Below are 17,196 nucleotides of genomic sequence, written 5' to 3' on the forward strand. Positions count from 1 at the left end.
ACGGAGTTCAAACACTGTTGGGTTATGCTCCTACCAACAGTGGCCAGCCCCAATAACCCTACTCCCAAGCATGCCTGCGTTCTGTGGAAAGCAGTACCAAGAGCATGATCAGACACAGAGGGGTGGGACCAGTGTCCTTCAATGAACTGGTAAGTGCAAAAATCCCACTTTTGATCTCATTCATTGAGGGACACAGGAATTCAGAGACTATTGGGATGTCTAAACACAGTCAAACTGAGGGGTGGGCAGCAGCAACAAAATAATAACAGGCCTGGGGAGTGCTTACAGCTCAAAGCCTCCTGAAGGACCTTACACCTGAAGCTAACACCAGATGGGGCCTGAGCATTCAAGTGTTAAAACTTAAAGAACATGTAAACAGAAGACTGGGTGGTAGCTGTGCAAATCTGGGAAATAGTAACCTGATGCTGAAAGCCCAAGAAACTCACAGATCTAGTAGAGCTCCTTGACAGGGAAGGGTGGAACCTGATCCTTAAGGCCATACACAAATTATGATCTGTCTGAGCCATGAAGAAGAACTGGTTGATCAAAAAGCTGGTTCCCCTTTACAAGGACCAAAGTCAATATTTCTAATGAAAGCAGTGGCTGCAAGGTAGGCATGCACAGAATGAACTACAACCAGGCAATGGAGCTCATCTCCAATGATATGGACAGAGGGACAAAATGTACGGATTAGAATGAAAGGTCAAAACCACCTTAGGGAGGAGGCTTCAGGCCTTGACACCAGGTTGTCCAGGTGTAAAGACCAGAAAGGGTACTTTATAGGAGGAAGGCACCAGCTCAAAACACACGCCTCACAGAGGTGATGGCAACAAAAAATGCAACCTTCTGAGTGAGAGTGGAAAGGAGACACTCAATAGGTTATAAAGGAAGTTTTTCAAATGCTGGGAGAACTACCGCATATTCAGATCCCATGGAACCACAAAAAATACCCTGTAAAAAGTCTTATTAAAAAGAGTGACAAGATACCGGTTATCAAGGGATCCAAAATGGATCCCTTGACAGTACTAGAGACCAAATGCCAATTCAGGATTCAGGCCCATTTACAGAAAGGCCAGGATTCATCCCATGGAGAACTTTCTGGGATGAAAGTTTATTCCTGTGCACCAAGTAAAGTACGGTATACTTTGAATGGTAGACTTTTGGAAGAAATCAAATTTCTATCTTTTAGCAACATGGGAATTGCTGATTCAGAGATGCCTCTGTCCCTCAAGACCTAGGCTTCAACAGCTATGCCATTAAAGCCAGTGACCCTAAAACTGGATGGTAAGCCAATGCCTAGGACAGAAAATTTAGACAAATCCATGGAGCATCAGCCAGGAGACTGATCATATCAACATGAGAAAGTCTGCCTGCCAAATTGTTCTCCTTTGAGATGTAAATGACAGAAAAGTCTAGAACATGCAGTTCTGCTCAGGACATACAGTAATCCTTAAGCTCATGGTGTGGCAAGGCTTGTGGTTCCTCTCCAAGAGCTGATGTATGGCAAAACGGATGTTTTATCTGAATCCCGATCAGATGATAACCACCCAGTCTGGATGTTCAGTGTTGTAGGGATAAACCAAACTAGCCAAAGTTTAAGAATGTTTTTTTTTTTAGGGAGGCAGGATTCCTCCAAAGTCCAAGTCCTTTTCACTGGCATGGTGTACATGACTGCTCTCCAGACCCATGGGCTGGCATCTATCATGAGTATCTTGCTAGACATCAGGACCCCCATGCCAAAACAGGGTTCCTAAGCCACCAAGCCGGGGACAAGCTGGTCTTCAGCAACAGATGAACTGATGACAGGATGTGGAGTTGTAGGGGTCTTAGGTGGATCTAGGCAAATGGGACAGCCTTGAAAGAGGCTACCATCAGTCCCAGAACTCTCATTGAGAAGTGAAAAGTCTAAGCATGGGGTTTCCCCCCCAGGAAAAATCTCAAACTCTTGGCTTCAACTAGGTTTAGGCCAAGACCCAGATATAGCAAGCGATACGTCACTTCCAACAAGATCATCAGAAGGTTTAGGACTCTGAAGGTCTGAGCTGTTTGAACCACATTGTTGGCCAGAACTTCTGACTTTTCCTCCAACAGAATCTTGCTCAGTTATCCAACAATGGGGACGCCCTGAGAATGTAGCAATGGGAGCACAAGGGGCCAGTAGCTTTGTGAACTGGAAGTGCTGGGTGCTCACAGCAAAGAAAAAAGAAAGAAAGAAGGGGGAGATGAAAGTATGCACCCCTGATCCACAGGGGCCAGAGTTTCCCTGTTGGAGAGAGATGACAAACTTTGTGATTCCATGCAGAATTTCATTGCCAGAATGAAAACATTTTTGGGCCTTGAGATCCAATATCTAGAAAGTCTTTCCAGTATTTGAAACTAGAGGATCAGCCCTTTTTTTCCTACCAGTACCATTTGCAGCCTTAGGAGTAAAAAACAAACAAAAACTGGGTGGCATGCACTGCATCAATATACGAGTCAAAACAGTCTGCGTTAATTTAGATGTAGATGCAGAAGTCTAATGCCGCGTACACACGGGCGGACTGTATGGCCTACTTTCAGCGGACAGTCCGCTCGTGTGTGGGCTTCAGCGGACTTTTTCAGCGTGCAGTCTGGCGTACTAAGTATTTCGGATTTTTGGAAATTCTGTCCGTCGTACTTTGGTTTCAGCGGACAATCCGCTCATCAGTAGGCTAGTTCGACGGACTAAGAATGGCGCATGCTCAGAAAGTATTTACACGGCGGAAAGGTGCTTTGCTGTGTATTGGACTTCCTATTTCTAGTCCCGTCGTACGTGCTGTACACGTCATCGCGCAAGCTTTCGGACTGTTTGGCTATCCGTGTGTGGTCAAGTCCGTTCAGTGGAAAGTATGACGGACTGTCCGTCGGATTGTATGACGGACTAAGTACGCCATACAGTCTGCTCGTGTGTACGCGGCATACAACTTCTCAGGGTTTAAGTTCATCACTTAAGGTCTTTGAGCCAGAGTCTTAGCCGATGGCTCAAAAGCCCGGGGCAAATAATACAATCTGCAGAATAGGCCACAGGAGCTCAGAACTCAGTCCCAACTGTTTCAACCATTTCTGTAGTAAAACTGGCAGTACTAAAATATCAGAAAGGCGTCCAGTGGTGCAAATTACAGGGTGGCTTCCAATGCTCAGTCTGATTAACCAACTCAACAGTTGGCGAGTCTTCATAGACAGGGCAAGCGCTGAGGCAATGCCACAGTGACTAACTTACTAGTATAGAATGTCTACAAAGTGTCAACAGCAAAAAGTCGATCTTACAAAAATTTTCTGATAGGTTGGTACAGGTCAAATGACCGCACTTTGTTCTATTCCATTTCTTTACTGTGCAAGTGCAAAATTAATCCAATTACACTAAGAGGAATGTTGACTTGGCTGAAAACGCCCGCCGTACACCCTAAATCGACACTCGTTTTAGCGGTGCTTTAGAGCAGTTTAAGCAGCGCTTTTGTGTCGCTTTTCGGCCACTAGCGGAGTGCTTTTAACCCCAAAAAGGGTTAAAAACTCCTAAGTTGCGGCATTTCCGAATCGCTGCCCATTCATTGCAATGGGCAGGGGCATTTTGGGAGCGCTGTATACAGTGCTCCCAATCCACCCCAAAGATGCTGCTTGCAGGACTTTTCCAAACGTCCAGCAAGCACACCACCCGGGTGCGAAAGCACCCATTACAGAGAATGGGAGGCAGTTTTCAGGCACTTTACAGGTGCTATTTCTAGAGCTAAAACGCCTGAAAACTGCCTCCCTGTGAAAGGGGTCTTATGACTGACTGTCCAGGCAAGGAAGAGAGATTTCTTTTTGTTGCTTTGGAGAAGGGCATAAGGATAGTAGAACTATGTCCTCAGAGGTGGAAGACTAATACCACCCTAAGGAAGAAAAGACTGCTTTGGACTTCCTTGTCATTCTAAAGGATTGTAGAGTGGCTACTTACAAGAGCCACCAACTATCACTTCTAAGAGATGTGGCAGCAACCAAAACGGACAAGCCCAAAACTTGACCTTTCAGAAGGCACAAGGCTAAAATTCAAGTAATCTCTAGGATGTGTTCACATCAGGCAATAAAGGATTTCTATGTGTAATAGATCTTTCTGGAGGTGTTTTTTTCTTGCTTTCCACAAAGTAGGAATATACTGAGAGGCCCTTCTATGTCGCAAGACCTTGGCTATAACAGCCATGCAGTAAAGCAAGAGACCGAGAAGCAGGATGGAATAGAGGGCCCTGAGTCATAAGACCGAATAGGTTTGTGTAACAGGCTCTTCTGGGCTAGTTTAATGTAATGAGAATCACACAGTCTTTCCCTCTTACTCATGGCGGGACAGTGGTGTAGTGAATGGTACTCTCACCTAGCAGTAAAAAAGGGTCGCTGGTTCGAATCCCAACCATGACACTACCTGCCTGGAGTTTGCATGTTCTCCCTGTGCCTGCGTGGGTTTCCCCCGGGTACTCCCGTTTCCTCCCACACTCCAAAGATATGCAGGTAGGTTAATTGGCTTCTGTCCAAAATTGCCCCTAGTATATGAATGGGGACCTTGGATTGTGGGCTCCTTGAGAGTAGGGACTGATGTGAGTGTACAATGTACAGGAATAGGGACAATTGTAGACACTCACTCAGGTTGAACTGGATGGACTGGTGTCTTTATTCAACCTTACTATGCAACTATGAGTAGACAAGGCAGAATTCACACACTAGGGGAAAGACATAATTAGCCTGAATCGAGACCAGGTAATTATCAAGGCATCCAAAGTCAGCACTATAGAAGCCTTGGTCCTGGCCACAAACTTCAGTGGTTTGTTCTTGAATCTGGAGGATAGAAAGCCTACATTTGACAAATCAGATTGAAGATGTCTGGGTGTAGGCCCCACTCCCCTTGATCTAGGCAGTGACAACTGAGGTAGACCGCTTTCCAGCTGTCTACTCCTGAGCTGTGCACTACAGAGATGGCTGGACAGTGAATTACCACTAATGCTGTGAACTTCAGGATTTCGAGGGACTGGTACACACTTTCCAGTGATTAGGAAGGAAATACATCCCTATTGTTAAGGCAGAGTTGGAGATCCACCAAGTTAGGGAATTCCTTGTTTGGCTGCATAGTACCAGGGGTAGATCAAAAGAGGGAGCATGCTTGCTCCAGGTTGAAAAGATGTTGTGCATGGAGAATCTCGTTGTGGGATATCTTTGACCTTAGCTCCTGACCATAAGCTCTGAGTGAGGGAATTTTCCTTGATTGGAATATTTCCAGGACCAGACCCAATTTTCCTAGGCAAAGAGAAGGCTGGAGCGTAGACATCTGAAAATTGATCACCCAGTCAAAAGCCTGGAGCATCTGACATGCCCTGTGGACATTTGCAGACAGCTGGAAAGGAGATGAGTCTTTTAGGAGCTGGTGGTCTAGATAACCTGTAACGTGAGCCTTAAGAGCAAGACTGCTAGAATCTTTTTGAATACCCTGGATTCACTGGAAATGATTGTCTACCACTGCAGGGCATAGAAAGTTGACATGGATAAATGGAAATATGCAGATAAGCATCTTGATTGTCTACAGACTCCAGGTATTCCTCTTGTCCCAGAAAGGCGATAATTGACCTAGTGAATTCCATGCAAATAATTTGGAATTTGAAGGCATTTTAAAGGATAAGTTCACCTTTAAATAAATAAAATAAAATGCCCATGCATGCATTTTGCCTATAGGTAAGCCTATAATAAGGCTCACCTATAGGTACTGTAAATCTAAACATGCAGTTTTGGAGATATTTACTGTACATGCAGCCGGTGACATTACCGTGCCGTTCCTTTAGAGTCCTGTAAGCCCTATGCAGTTAACAGTGGCACCTGCATGCATGCGCGGGAGTGACGTCATCGCGGTAAGAAAACCGGGTGAAGATGAAGCGCCTTCGGTTGTGACAGGTTTTCAGGAAAGTTTCACGTAACGTACTAGTATATAATGCATACTAGCATAATTTGACAGCCTTTCATGTTAAAAAAAATAAATAAAAAAACAGTTTACTACCGCATTAAGCCCATAATAGGACAAATATCTATAGTTAGGCTTTGGTACCATGAACCTGTTTTGTACTAGCATAACTACTCCCTGAGACAAGCGATGGTTCAGGGCATTGTGCAAATCTTAATGTCCTTTGACAGTTTTTGGTTAAATTTGAGAGAAGAAAGCGGTGAGGGGGTAAAGCCTTGAACTTGTACAGTAAAACCTTGGTTTGAGAGTAACTTGCTTAGAGAGCGTTTTGCAAGACAAGCAACACTTTTAAATACATTTTGGCTTGATTAACAAGCAATGTCTTTATATACAAGTAGTATCATATCACAACTGGGTATAAACGAGAAGAGAGGTGCCTCCAAGTGTAGTAATATGGTTACATTTAATAAAGGTACAACTTTTAGCAACTCACATGGTTGATTAAAACAGGCACATCTAAGTATGCAGACATCCGGGGTAAACAGACCATCCTTCATTAAATGTAACCATATTGCTACACTTAAAGGCACCTCGCCTCTTTTATACTCTCTAGTTCCTGCTGGATTTTGCTTCTAATCCCCTTGTGGTGGCTGCCATTAGGACATTTTATAGTTACACAACTTATCACATTGCTAGAATCTTTCTATATGGACTATAAACTGAAAGACCTATAAAATGGTTGTGAAACTAATCATCTGAGTTTCCATTATTTCTTATGGGGAAATTCGCTTTGCTATACAAATGCTTTGGATTATAAAGCATGTTTCTGGAACAAATTATGATTGCAATCCAAGGTTTTAAGATTTTAAAACCACTGATGGAACCCACAGATCTGGGACATCTGTGACCCAGAGTGTGACAAAACTATAAGAGCCACCCCAAGTCTTGCACCAAGCCTTGGTGTTCCAAGTCTTACACCAAAAGGAAAGGCTGAACTTAGGTTTTGAATCTAAAGTCTGGGTTTGAACGGGGGGGGGGGGTAATGAAATATTCCACAGTCAAAGTAAAACCTTTCTTCCTGTGACATCTGATGAATTGGTCAAGTGCCCCCCCCCCCCCTATAAAAAAGGCAAACATCTAAGGCATTTTCCCCAGGCAACTTCAGCTGCCCAATCTTTTAGACACTAGACTCGGCATATGTGATGGGAATTAAAGCCATTCTGCAAATGTGTGACATCATAGGTTCTAGTGTGAAAATTTAAAGTGAAGAGCTAAAAATACAATTCAAAATAATGCAAGTATATAAATAGGTGCAGATGTGCAAAAGTATGTATACAATAATGATTTCATATGTGACCAACACAATACATAGATACACACGTCATATAAAGTGCAACAACATACAAAGTGCTAAATAAATCATGCAAATGTGAAAAACTTCATTAGTGGCTGGAATTTAATGAAAAAGATCCCACGTGAGATATGAAGCCTGGACCAAATGCTTGACTGAGTGATACCAGTCACCATAGTGAGGAAAAAGGCTTACCAGAAAGCCAGCGACCACCCTAATTCAGGGGGGAGGGGGGTCACAAAGCGCTTGTTGGATCAGGGATCCCATGAAAGGATGTCCGGACATCATGAGTGTCTCCCACCAGTAGCCTCCACAGACACCGGGCGATGATCAGACCAGACCAGATATTACCAATTACCAGGAAGTGCAGATGTCCTTTAGCTGACTAAAGCAGGTTTCTGTGTCTGTTTATAGCCAAACAATACGATAGTAAGGCTCTAGATTCCCTTATTGTAGAAGTTTGTAATAGAGATCGTCAGGAACTGTTGGGCGATAAATCCCCCCCAAGAGAATGATACCGATGATTACAGTTTGGCCTTTTTCACAACATTCTCTAGCCCACATGGGCTATTAAGAGAATTATTAAAAGGCATTGGCCGATTATTAAGAATGATCAGGTTTTAGGCCCTTTATTGTCTGATAAACCCAGTGTTATCTTTAGGGGCACTTCTAATTTAAGGAACACAATAGCATCTAATGTTCCTGACCCGCCCACTAGACCCACTTTCTTCTGCGACAAAGGGGTATTACTTAGGCGGGAAGTGTCAGGCCTGCAAAATTAATATCCATCGAGGTAGGAGGATTACTGAATTCATCTTAAAAAAAAAAAAGACAAACCTGAAAAAAGGTGGTCGCTGGCTTTCTGGTAAGCCTTTTACCTCACTATGGTGACGGGTGTCACACAGTCAAGCATTTGATCCAGGCTTCATATCTCACGTGGGATCTTTTTCATTAAATTCCAGCCATTAATGAGCTTTTTCACATTTGCACTGTTGAAGGATTATTTAGCACATACTCATAGCTACTTTTGCACAGCTGCACTTTAGAGTTATTATAGGTTATATTCACATTTGCATTATTTTGAATTGTATTTTTAGCGCTGCACTTTATATTTACATATTTTGACTTGGTGCCCAATATCTGGATTATAGTGTTCAGCTGCTGTTTAATTTTTACTAAGCGCAGATATTCTTTTACACTTAATCATATGTTCTAGGGAAGGGGTCTCAAACTGGCAGCACTATAGCTTTTGCGAAACCACAAGTCCCATGAGGTATTGCAAGCATGACTCCCACAGGCAAAGGCATTATGGGACTTGTAGTTTCGCAACAGCTGGAGGGCTGCCAGTTTTAGACCCCTGTTAGGGTATTCACACAAGAGAGAAGAGCAGACAGCAACTGCTCTGTTAAACATGATCCTATATTCTAGGACCATGCTTTAAGGGTTGCAGAGATACCATTTTTTTCTTTTTTAATCGGCAAGTACCGATACTTTTGGTAAAGTACTCGTCGATACCAAGTACCGATTACTTTGCAGTGCAATTTGCATCCATACAAACTAAATGGGTGCAAATCGCACTGCATAGTACTGCATGCAATTCCTGTCCAAATTGGATGCGGTTTCCCCACCGCTCCTGTGTGAACCCAGGCTTGTCAAAGTATTGTTAGCCTGGGACACAGGAGTAGTGCAGGAGACCAAATGTGATTCGGACAGGAAATTGCATTGCATGCAATTCTTTGAGTGCGATATGCACCCATTCCATTTTGTATGGACGCAAATTGCACCGCAAAGTATTGGTTTTGGTATCAGGAGCATTTTCACAAGCACTATTGAAAATACTTGGTATTGGCACCGAATCTGATACTGGTATCGGAACAGCCCTAATCATGTTGCTTGTGTACTCCCCTAGTCCAGTTTGCCATACTGAAATTGCAGCAAGAGCTGGTTGCAGGGTTGGGCCTGAAAGAGTAAAGATAACTTTTAGGAGCATCTCAAACTTTCTATCTGCAGAACCGTTTATTAAAGCCATTAGATATTGTCAGAGGAATTGTGACAGATGCAGAAAATTCTGCTTTTGTCCGGAAGGCTGCTTGTTGAGTGCCCGAGAGAGCTAAAACCAGATGCAGAGACCAGTGTTAAAATCTGTTCCTGCTCTGGTGCAAGGTAAGCATCATAACTCTTGAGGTTGAGTATTGTCCGGGCCTATAAATACTTTACTTGTGTCCTTTATTTTACGATTAAGCTAAACATTTTAATTCAAATGTCACACACATAATGTATATACTGGCTACTTACGTTCTTGAACCTTCCAGAGTACTCTGGATCTCTTTTAGAGTCTCTGCAAAGAGAACAAAGTCAGTGCATATGCTTCTATAACTACCTGGCATGCACGATCTACAGTTACAGTAAAGCTGGGTGTGAGAGACAAGCGGTCAGCAACAAGGTCAACTCCTGGACCACCCAAGGAACATCAGTGTATATGAAATACTAAATCTACACCAACACAAATCCAAAAACTGTATTGTACACCCCCAATGCAAATTCATCCAATTATGATTCTAGTGTCAAAATGTTGATACCTAGAACGGTTTCCATGGAGCAAGCATATAGTTCTTGTGGCCATTACTTCTCCTTTAAAGTCTAGCAGAAGTCTTTTCACAAAAGTTTCTTTAAGGCTATACATGGAGCACAGCTCTGACCATCTGATCTTAAGCAGCTTTAGACACCCAGGAATAATGGGGCCCTGGGACACCTACAAATCTGTCATATGGAAGATACTTACTCTCATCATTCAGCAATGCATGTTCCATCAGCGGCCCTCTGACCCTGTGTTCTGACAAGCAAGAAAAGTTATTTACTAAACAAGTTTAACATAATAGCCTGCACAAAACAGTGTGTTCGATTGAAAAATGCATTTCATTTTGTCTAATGTACGTAGATCGTATTATTTGCTATGTTACATGTATTTAACAATGTAATGTCTGCTAAAAGCGCTCTCTCATCAAACAATGTGTGGCCAAGATGGACTACGATTCATCTCATATTTTATAGTCTTTTTCTTACCCTCTGAAGACACAGCTGACATTGTTTGAAAGCTATAAATTCTGCTTATGTCTATTTAACCACTTGCCGACCAGGCTTTTTCATGTTTTTTTTGTTTACAAGCCTAAATCAGCATTTGCTAGAAACCTACTTCTAACCCCTAAACATACTTTTTTTAGCTGAGACCACAAAAATAAAATGGCGATCTTGGCAATTTCTTATTCTGTCACGTGGTATTTGTGCAGCAATTTCGCAAACAAAATGTTTTTGAAAGAAATACACTTTAAGTGGTTAAACACCAGCCGCTGCAGTTGTACTGCATCAGGTTGGCTCGATTATACAAAATCGCCATCATTGTATGTCGTTCATGTGATACAGCAGGCCGCAAGCGTGGCCAGTGGGCACGATGTCAGCAGGCAAACCGTTATTGCTCTGCAGAGAGGCAGAACACGGGGATCAGCCAGTGTAAACACAATGACAAGGGTGCCGAGAGTTATTTGTTCCTAGTGATTAGGAACAGCGATCTCGCTCCTCCAGTTACCCCATCCCCCATAGTTAGAAACCCCTCTTAGGGAACACATGTATGTAACCCTTTGATCGCCTTGGTGTTAACCCCTTCCCTGCCAGTGACATTTATACAGTAATCAGTGCATTTTTATAGCACTGATCGCTGTATAAATGTCACTGGTCTCAAAAAAAATAAAGTGTCAAAAGTGTCCGATCTGTCCGCCGCAATGTCGCAAGTAGGACGTCAATTATGTTTGGGTACAGCATCGCACAATTGTCAGTTAAAGCGACGCAGTGCCGTATCGCAAAAAATGGCCTGGTCATTAAGGAGGTAAATTCTTACCGTCCTTAAGTGGTAAAAAAAAAAAAAAGAAAAAACACAAACACACACTTTACCCAAATTTTTTGTATTTTTTAAACTGTCTCTTTAATTTTTTTTATCACTTTTATTCCCATTACAAGTAATGTACACATCCTCTGTAATAGAAATGAGGATAGATGCTCCTTTGGAGAGACCCGGGGGTCAAAAATATCCCAAATCCCTTCTTTACCTTTAAAAGCAAAAAGATTAAAAAAGAAGGATTTTTTTGCACTTTTGCTTTAAAAAAAAAAATAACAAAATTTACTTGCAGACAAGGCCGGACATGACATCCTGACATTGCTCCAATCCTCCAAGGCCATAGAGTCGATCAAAGAGTATCTATTTACCCAGCCAGCTGCACCGTCGGATTGTTTCTCAGGCGAACAGACGTCCCCTCCCGCTGCTTTGGAACGGTTTCATGAGATAGCCAGCCACAAGAAAGAAGTCACCGGGTTATGGTTGATATCTTCAGCCATAATCCTCGTAAGCCACATTAACCCTTTCATGACTAAGCCTATTTTCGGCATTTGGTGTTTTCTAGCAAAAAATATGGATTTTAACTTGTAAATTACTTGGAACCCCCAAACATATATATTTTTTTAGCAGAGACTCTAGAGAATAAAACGGCGATTGTTGCAATATTTTATGTCACACGGTATTTGCGCAGCGGTGTTTTAAACGCAACTTTTTGGGAAAAGGGACACTTTCATGAATAAAAAAAAATTTTTTTTTGCAAAATGTGAAAGATAATGTTACGCCGAGTAGATACCAAACATGTCACACTTTATAATCGCACGCACTTGTGGATTGACGACAAAGTACGGTACCTAAAAATCTCAATAGGCGACGCTTTAAAAAATGTTTTTACGGTTACCAGGTTAGCGTTACAGAGGAGGTCTAGTGCTAGAATTATTGCTCTTGCTCTGACGATCACGGCGATACCTCACGTGTGATTTGAACACCGTTTACATACGCGGGTGCGACTTCCGTATGCGTTTTCTTTGCTTCGCGAGCTCGCGGGGACGGCGGGCGCTTTAAAAAATGTTTTTATTTTTTTTATTTTATTTTAAAATGACTAAATTGTTTTAAAAAAAAAAAAAAAAATTTTGATCACTTTTATTGCTGTCACAAAGAATGTAAACATCCCTTTTCACAGTAATAGGTGGTGACAGGTACTCTTTATGGAGGGATCGGGGGTCTAAAAGACCCCCCACCCCTCCTTTACACTTCAATGTATTCAGATCGCCGAAAACGGCGATTCTGAATACCGTATATTTTTTTAAAACCGGCGCCATTGGCAGCCGAGTAAACGGGAAGTGACGTCATGACGTCGCTTCCGTGTTTACTATGAGGAGACTGGAACGAAGCCGATTACGGCTTCGTTCCAGTTCCTCCCCAGTGGCCGGAGGCAGCGCAACTTGAATCGGTGCTCCCGATCGAACGGGAGCACCGGTAACAGCAGCGGGAGGGGGGGGGGGGGGGATGTTCCCTCCCGCTCCTCCGGCATAACAGCCGAGCGGCTTTTAGCCGCATCGGTTGTTATGGCTGGAAAGCCAATCGCCTGCTGAAGAAAACGGTACCGGGATGATGCCTGCAGGAAGCCGAGTACGCAGATCTGCGTACGCTCGGCGGGAAAGGGTTAAAATGTATAGAATATATATATTAGGGGTGTGGAATTTAATCGCTGCATAGCGATTCAGGTGTCCCCGATACGGCATCGATGCATGCGACCTGAAAAAAAATCGATGTCGGGTGACATCCTGACTTTGCCCGCGCCTCCCAGAAGAGTGTGCCGAGCGTTTTTGTCAAAATAGCTTTTGTAATAAATGCAGAGCTATAATCCATTAAGTGGCCACCGCTGTATGTGTTTAACCACTTTCAGACCGGACCATTTTGCTGGCTTAAGACCAGACCACTTTTTGCGATTCGGCACAGCGTCGCTTTAACTAACAACTGCGCGGTCATGCGGCGTGGCTCCCAAACAAAACTGACGCCCTTTTTTCCCCACAAAGAGCTTTCTTTTGGTGGCATTTGATCACCCCTGCGGTTTTTATTGTTTGCGCTATAAACATAAAAAGAGCGACAATTTTGAAAAAAAAAAAAGCATTATTTTTTACTTTTTGCTATAATAAATATCCCCCAAAATATCTAAAAAAAATAAAATAATAAAATTCGCAATAAGCGATTGATTGGTTCAGCCTCCCCGCAAGACGATCGCGGGTATGCCGGGGGTCCCGACCGGCACGCCCGCGATGGCAGGGCGGCAAATACAAATGGACGTACCTGCACGCCATTTTGGCGATGTACATAGTTGTGCGCCGGTCAGGAAGTGGTTAAAAAGTAGTTAATAAATAACCAATACAGGAAGTTAACTCCCCTATATAACCCCTCCTCCTTCCAGGAGCACTCAGTTTTTGTAGCCAAGCAATACAAGTAATATACTCTCACCCCATAAAACAGAGGGGCGGGAGCTCTGTGTTCTATGATGTACTCCAAGAAAGACCAAGTTAGACTTACCGGTAACTTGTTTTCCAGAAGTCTTTCAGGACAGCACCTGAGAGATAGCGACTCCACCCTCCTCGTTAGGAAACACCTTCTTCCTCCAGACTTTAAAGGGAGGCGCCTCCCTACCACACATCAGTTGTAGAAGAGAACCTCCGGCCCCGGCTGGAACACATAAACACATACGTTAGTCACAGCGTAGCATAATATAATACCATAGGGCGGGATGCTTGCTGTCCTGAAAGACTTCTGGAAAACAAGTTACCGGTAAGTCTAACTTGGTCTTTCCCAAGGCGTCTTTCAGGACAGCACCTGAGAGGATAACAGAGACTTACCCCTTAGGGCGGGACAACAGCTTGCAGGACCTTTCTGCCAAACGCCTGATCGCTGGCAGAAGTGAGATCCAGTCTATAATGTTTCACAAATGTGTGAAAACTCGACCATGTCGCCGCCTTGCAGATCTGCTCAGGGGTGGCACCAGCTCTCTCTGCCCACGTAGACGCCAGAGCTCTGGTTGAGTGTGCACAAATTCTTGCTGGAGGAGATAACCCTGCCTGGGAATATGCCTCCGAGATAGCTAATTTCAGCCATCTAGCTAAAGTAACTTTAGAAGCCTGAAAACCCTTTTTTCTTCCTGAGAAGAGTACAAATAGTGAATCTGAACGCCTGAAGGACTCCGTCCTTTCTAAATAACTCAGCAGAGTCCTCCTGACGTCCAAAGTATGGAAAGAAGTCTCCTTATTTCCTTTGGGGCTAACACAAAACGTTGGCAGTACTATGTCCTGTATACGGTTCTGAACTGAAGCTACCTTCGGTAAGAATTTTGCATCTGTTCTAAGAATAACTCTATCAGGAAAAATGGAAAGATAAGGTTCTTTAACTGACAGAGCATTTAGCTCACTGATCCTGCGTGCAGAGACAATGGCAATCAGAAAAACGGTTTTTAATGTGAGAAACCTAAGGGAAGCCTCCACAAGAGGCTCAAAAGGCCCTTTTGTTAGAGACTGTAGGACTACCGACAAATCCCATCTAGGAAAAACCTTAACAGGAGCTGGCCTAGATCTTTTAAGAGCTCTAAAGAATCTGATCACCAGCGGATCTGAGGCCACAGATTTTTCTAAGAACACTGTCAGGGCTGCTACCTGCACCTTCAGGGTACTAACTGCCAGTCCCTTGTCTGCTCCATCTTGTAAAAACTCCAAGATGGAGACAAGGCTCCCTGTCACCTGGGCGGCTGACAAACACCAAGTTTTATAACGCTTCCAGACCTTAGAATAAATGGCCCTCGTAACCCTTTTCCTACTTGCTAAAAGGGTCGAGATCAAACGGTTGGAAAACCCCTTGCTCCTAAGGAGCTGCCTTTCAGAAACCAGGCCGTGAGGGCCAGGCTGGCCACTCCTGGATGGTTCACTGGGCCCTGCAACAACAGATCGTGTCTGAGGGGCAGACGCCAACAAGGCTTGATTGCCAGGCCTAGAACTGTCGAAAACCAAGCCCTTTTTGGCCAAAAGGGCGTGATTAGAATAACTGGCACCTTCTCCCTCTGAATTTTTCTTAAAATTAACGGGATTAACTGAAATGGGGGAAAAGCATAACAAAGACGAAATTCCCATGGATAAGCTAGCGCATCTGTGCCCAGCGAGCCATCGCGACTGTCCAGGGAAAAGAACTGGGGAACCTGGGCGTTCACCCTTGAGGCGAACAGGTCTACCTCTGGTAAACCCCATTTTCCGGCAATCATTGTGAATATCTCCGGGTTTAGAGACCATTCCGCTTCCCGAATAGCGTTTCTGCTTAGGAAGTCCGCTACCCTGTTTAGATCCCTTTTAGGTGGACTGCTGATAGGGATAACAAATGTTTTTCCGCCCACCGAAGAATCTCCATGGCCAGTACCTGAAGCGACCTGCTTCTTGTACCCCCCTGTCTGTTTAAATAAGCCACCGCCGTGGCATTGTCTGTTAGGACCTGGACGTGATGGGACTGAAGTTCCTGAACAAAACTCCAGAGCTAAGGCAATCGCCTTGAGCTCCCTCCAGTTTGAGGACCTTATTGTCTCCTCTTTGGCCCAGGACCCCTGAGTGAAACGTGTTCCTAGATGGGCTCCCCACCCCCAGGAACTGGCGTCGGTTGTTAGTCTTTTCCCGACTGGAAAAGCCCAGACTAACCCTTCCGATAAGACCTCCTGTCTTTTCCACCACCATAGGGACCTTTTTACCTGGGTTGACACTCTCACCTCTGCCTCTAGGGATGCCACTGAGTGATCCCAAGATTTTAGAAGGAAAGCCTGCAGACACCTGAAATGCATTCTTGCCCACTGGACTGCTGACATTGCTGAAGTCAGAACCCCCAAAGCTGACATAACCTGTCTTACTGTCAGATTTTGGCTGGTCTGTAATAACGACACTGCACCGGAAATCCTGTCCTTTTTGTCTAAGGGAAGGAAGATTTTTTGCTCCACCGAATTTATTAGAAACCCTAAAAACCGAATCTCCTGAGATGGGTTTAGGGACGACTTTTGGAGGTTCAAAATCCAACCCAACGCCTCCAGATGGCTGCGAGCTTTGCCTAGATTGGTCTGCAATTCCTCGCTGGATGGGGCGAAAAACAGCAGATCGTCTAAATAAGGAATAACTGCGATTCCCTGAAGACGCAGTGGCGCTAAAGCTTCTGCCATTATTTTGGTAAAAATTCGGGGAGATGATGACAGGCCGAAGGGTAGGGCCCTGAACTGGAGATGATGACCCATACCCCCCAACCTCACCGCCAGCCTGAGAAACTTCTGAGACTGGGGAGAGATCGGAACATGTAGGTATGCGTCTTTTAAATCTACTGACGCCATAAAACATCCTGGCGTCAACAGGTTTCTGACCGAAAAAATTGAGTCCATTTTGAACTTCCTGTACCTTATGGACTCGTTTAAAGGTTTTAGGTTGAGAATCAACCGAAACTTCCCTGTCGGTTTCTTTACTAGGAAAACATGGGAATAAAACCCCTCCTGCTGTTCTTGCAGGGGTACCTGTACTACTACGCCCTGTTGCATCAGTTCCTCTAGAGAGGACTTCATGGCCAGGGCCCTTACTGGATCCCGCGGGGTGTTGGTAATCAGGAACCTTTTTGGGGGGTCGTTGACAAACTCGAGTGAGTAACCCTGCGCGAGAGTGGTCAGGATAAACTGATTTGAAGTTATCCCTGACCACTGCGGAAGAAATTCTTGTAGTCTTCCGCCCACCCGCAGAGACGAGTCATTGCGATTTTTCGGCCTGTGTAGGAGGACGGAAGAGAATTCCGCCTCTACCCTTCGGCTTCGGGGCGGACCAACTTTTCCTTCTCCCTTGCAACTTGCTGTCCTGATCCTGAGTTTTTTGAGGTCGAAAAAGACGTTTTGGTACCTGCTTTTTCTTTTTGACCGGAAAGGATCTCTTTTTATCGGCTGTCCTGTCAAGAATATTATCGAGGTCAGAGCCGAAGAGCAAGTCTCCTGAAAAGGGTAACCCACACAGC

General features: G+C 44.2%; 1 protein-coding gene and 1 long non-coding RNA gene across 4 annotated transcripts in view; one reads left to right on the forward strand and one right to left on the reverse strand.

The window, feature by feature from the left end:
* Window positions 1–17,196, forward strand: part of LOC143935613 (uncharacterized) — a 72,765-nt gene that overhangs the window by 22,873 nt on the left and 32,696 nt on the right. The gene's annotated exons all lie outside the window — the stretch shown is intronic.
* The window catches only part of LLGL2 (LLGL scribble cell polarity complex component 2), a 205,157-nt gene that overhangs the window by 9,043 nt on the left and 178,918 nt on the right, over window positions 1–17,196 (reverse strand). For all 3 annotated transcript variants that reach the window (XM_077459604.1, XM_077459602.1, XM_077459603.1), the window contains 2 exons: window positions 10,066–10,116; window positions 9,579–9,621 (listed from right to left, as the gene is read on the reverse strand). In XM_077459604.1, the coding sequence (XP_077315730.1) occupies window positions 9,579–9,621; window positions 10,066–10,116 (94 nt within the window). The remainder of the gene's footprint in view (window positions 1–9,578; window positions 9,622–10,065; window positions 10,117–17,196) is intronic.

This window comes from Lithobates pipiens, unplaced genomic scaffold (assembly GCF_037356315.1).
Source record: "Lithobates pipiens isolate NorthernLeopardFrog02 unplaced genomic scaffold, aLitPip1_a1.2 Scaffold_28, whole genome shotgun sequence".
NCBI lineage: Eukaryota > Metazoa > Chordata > Amphibia > Anura > Ranidae > Lithobates > Lithobates pipiens.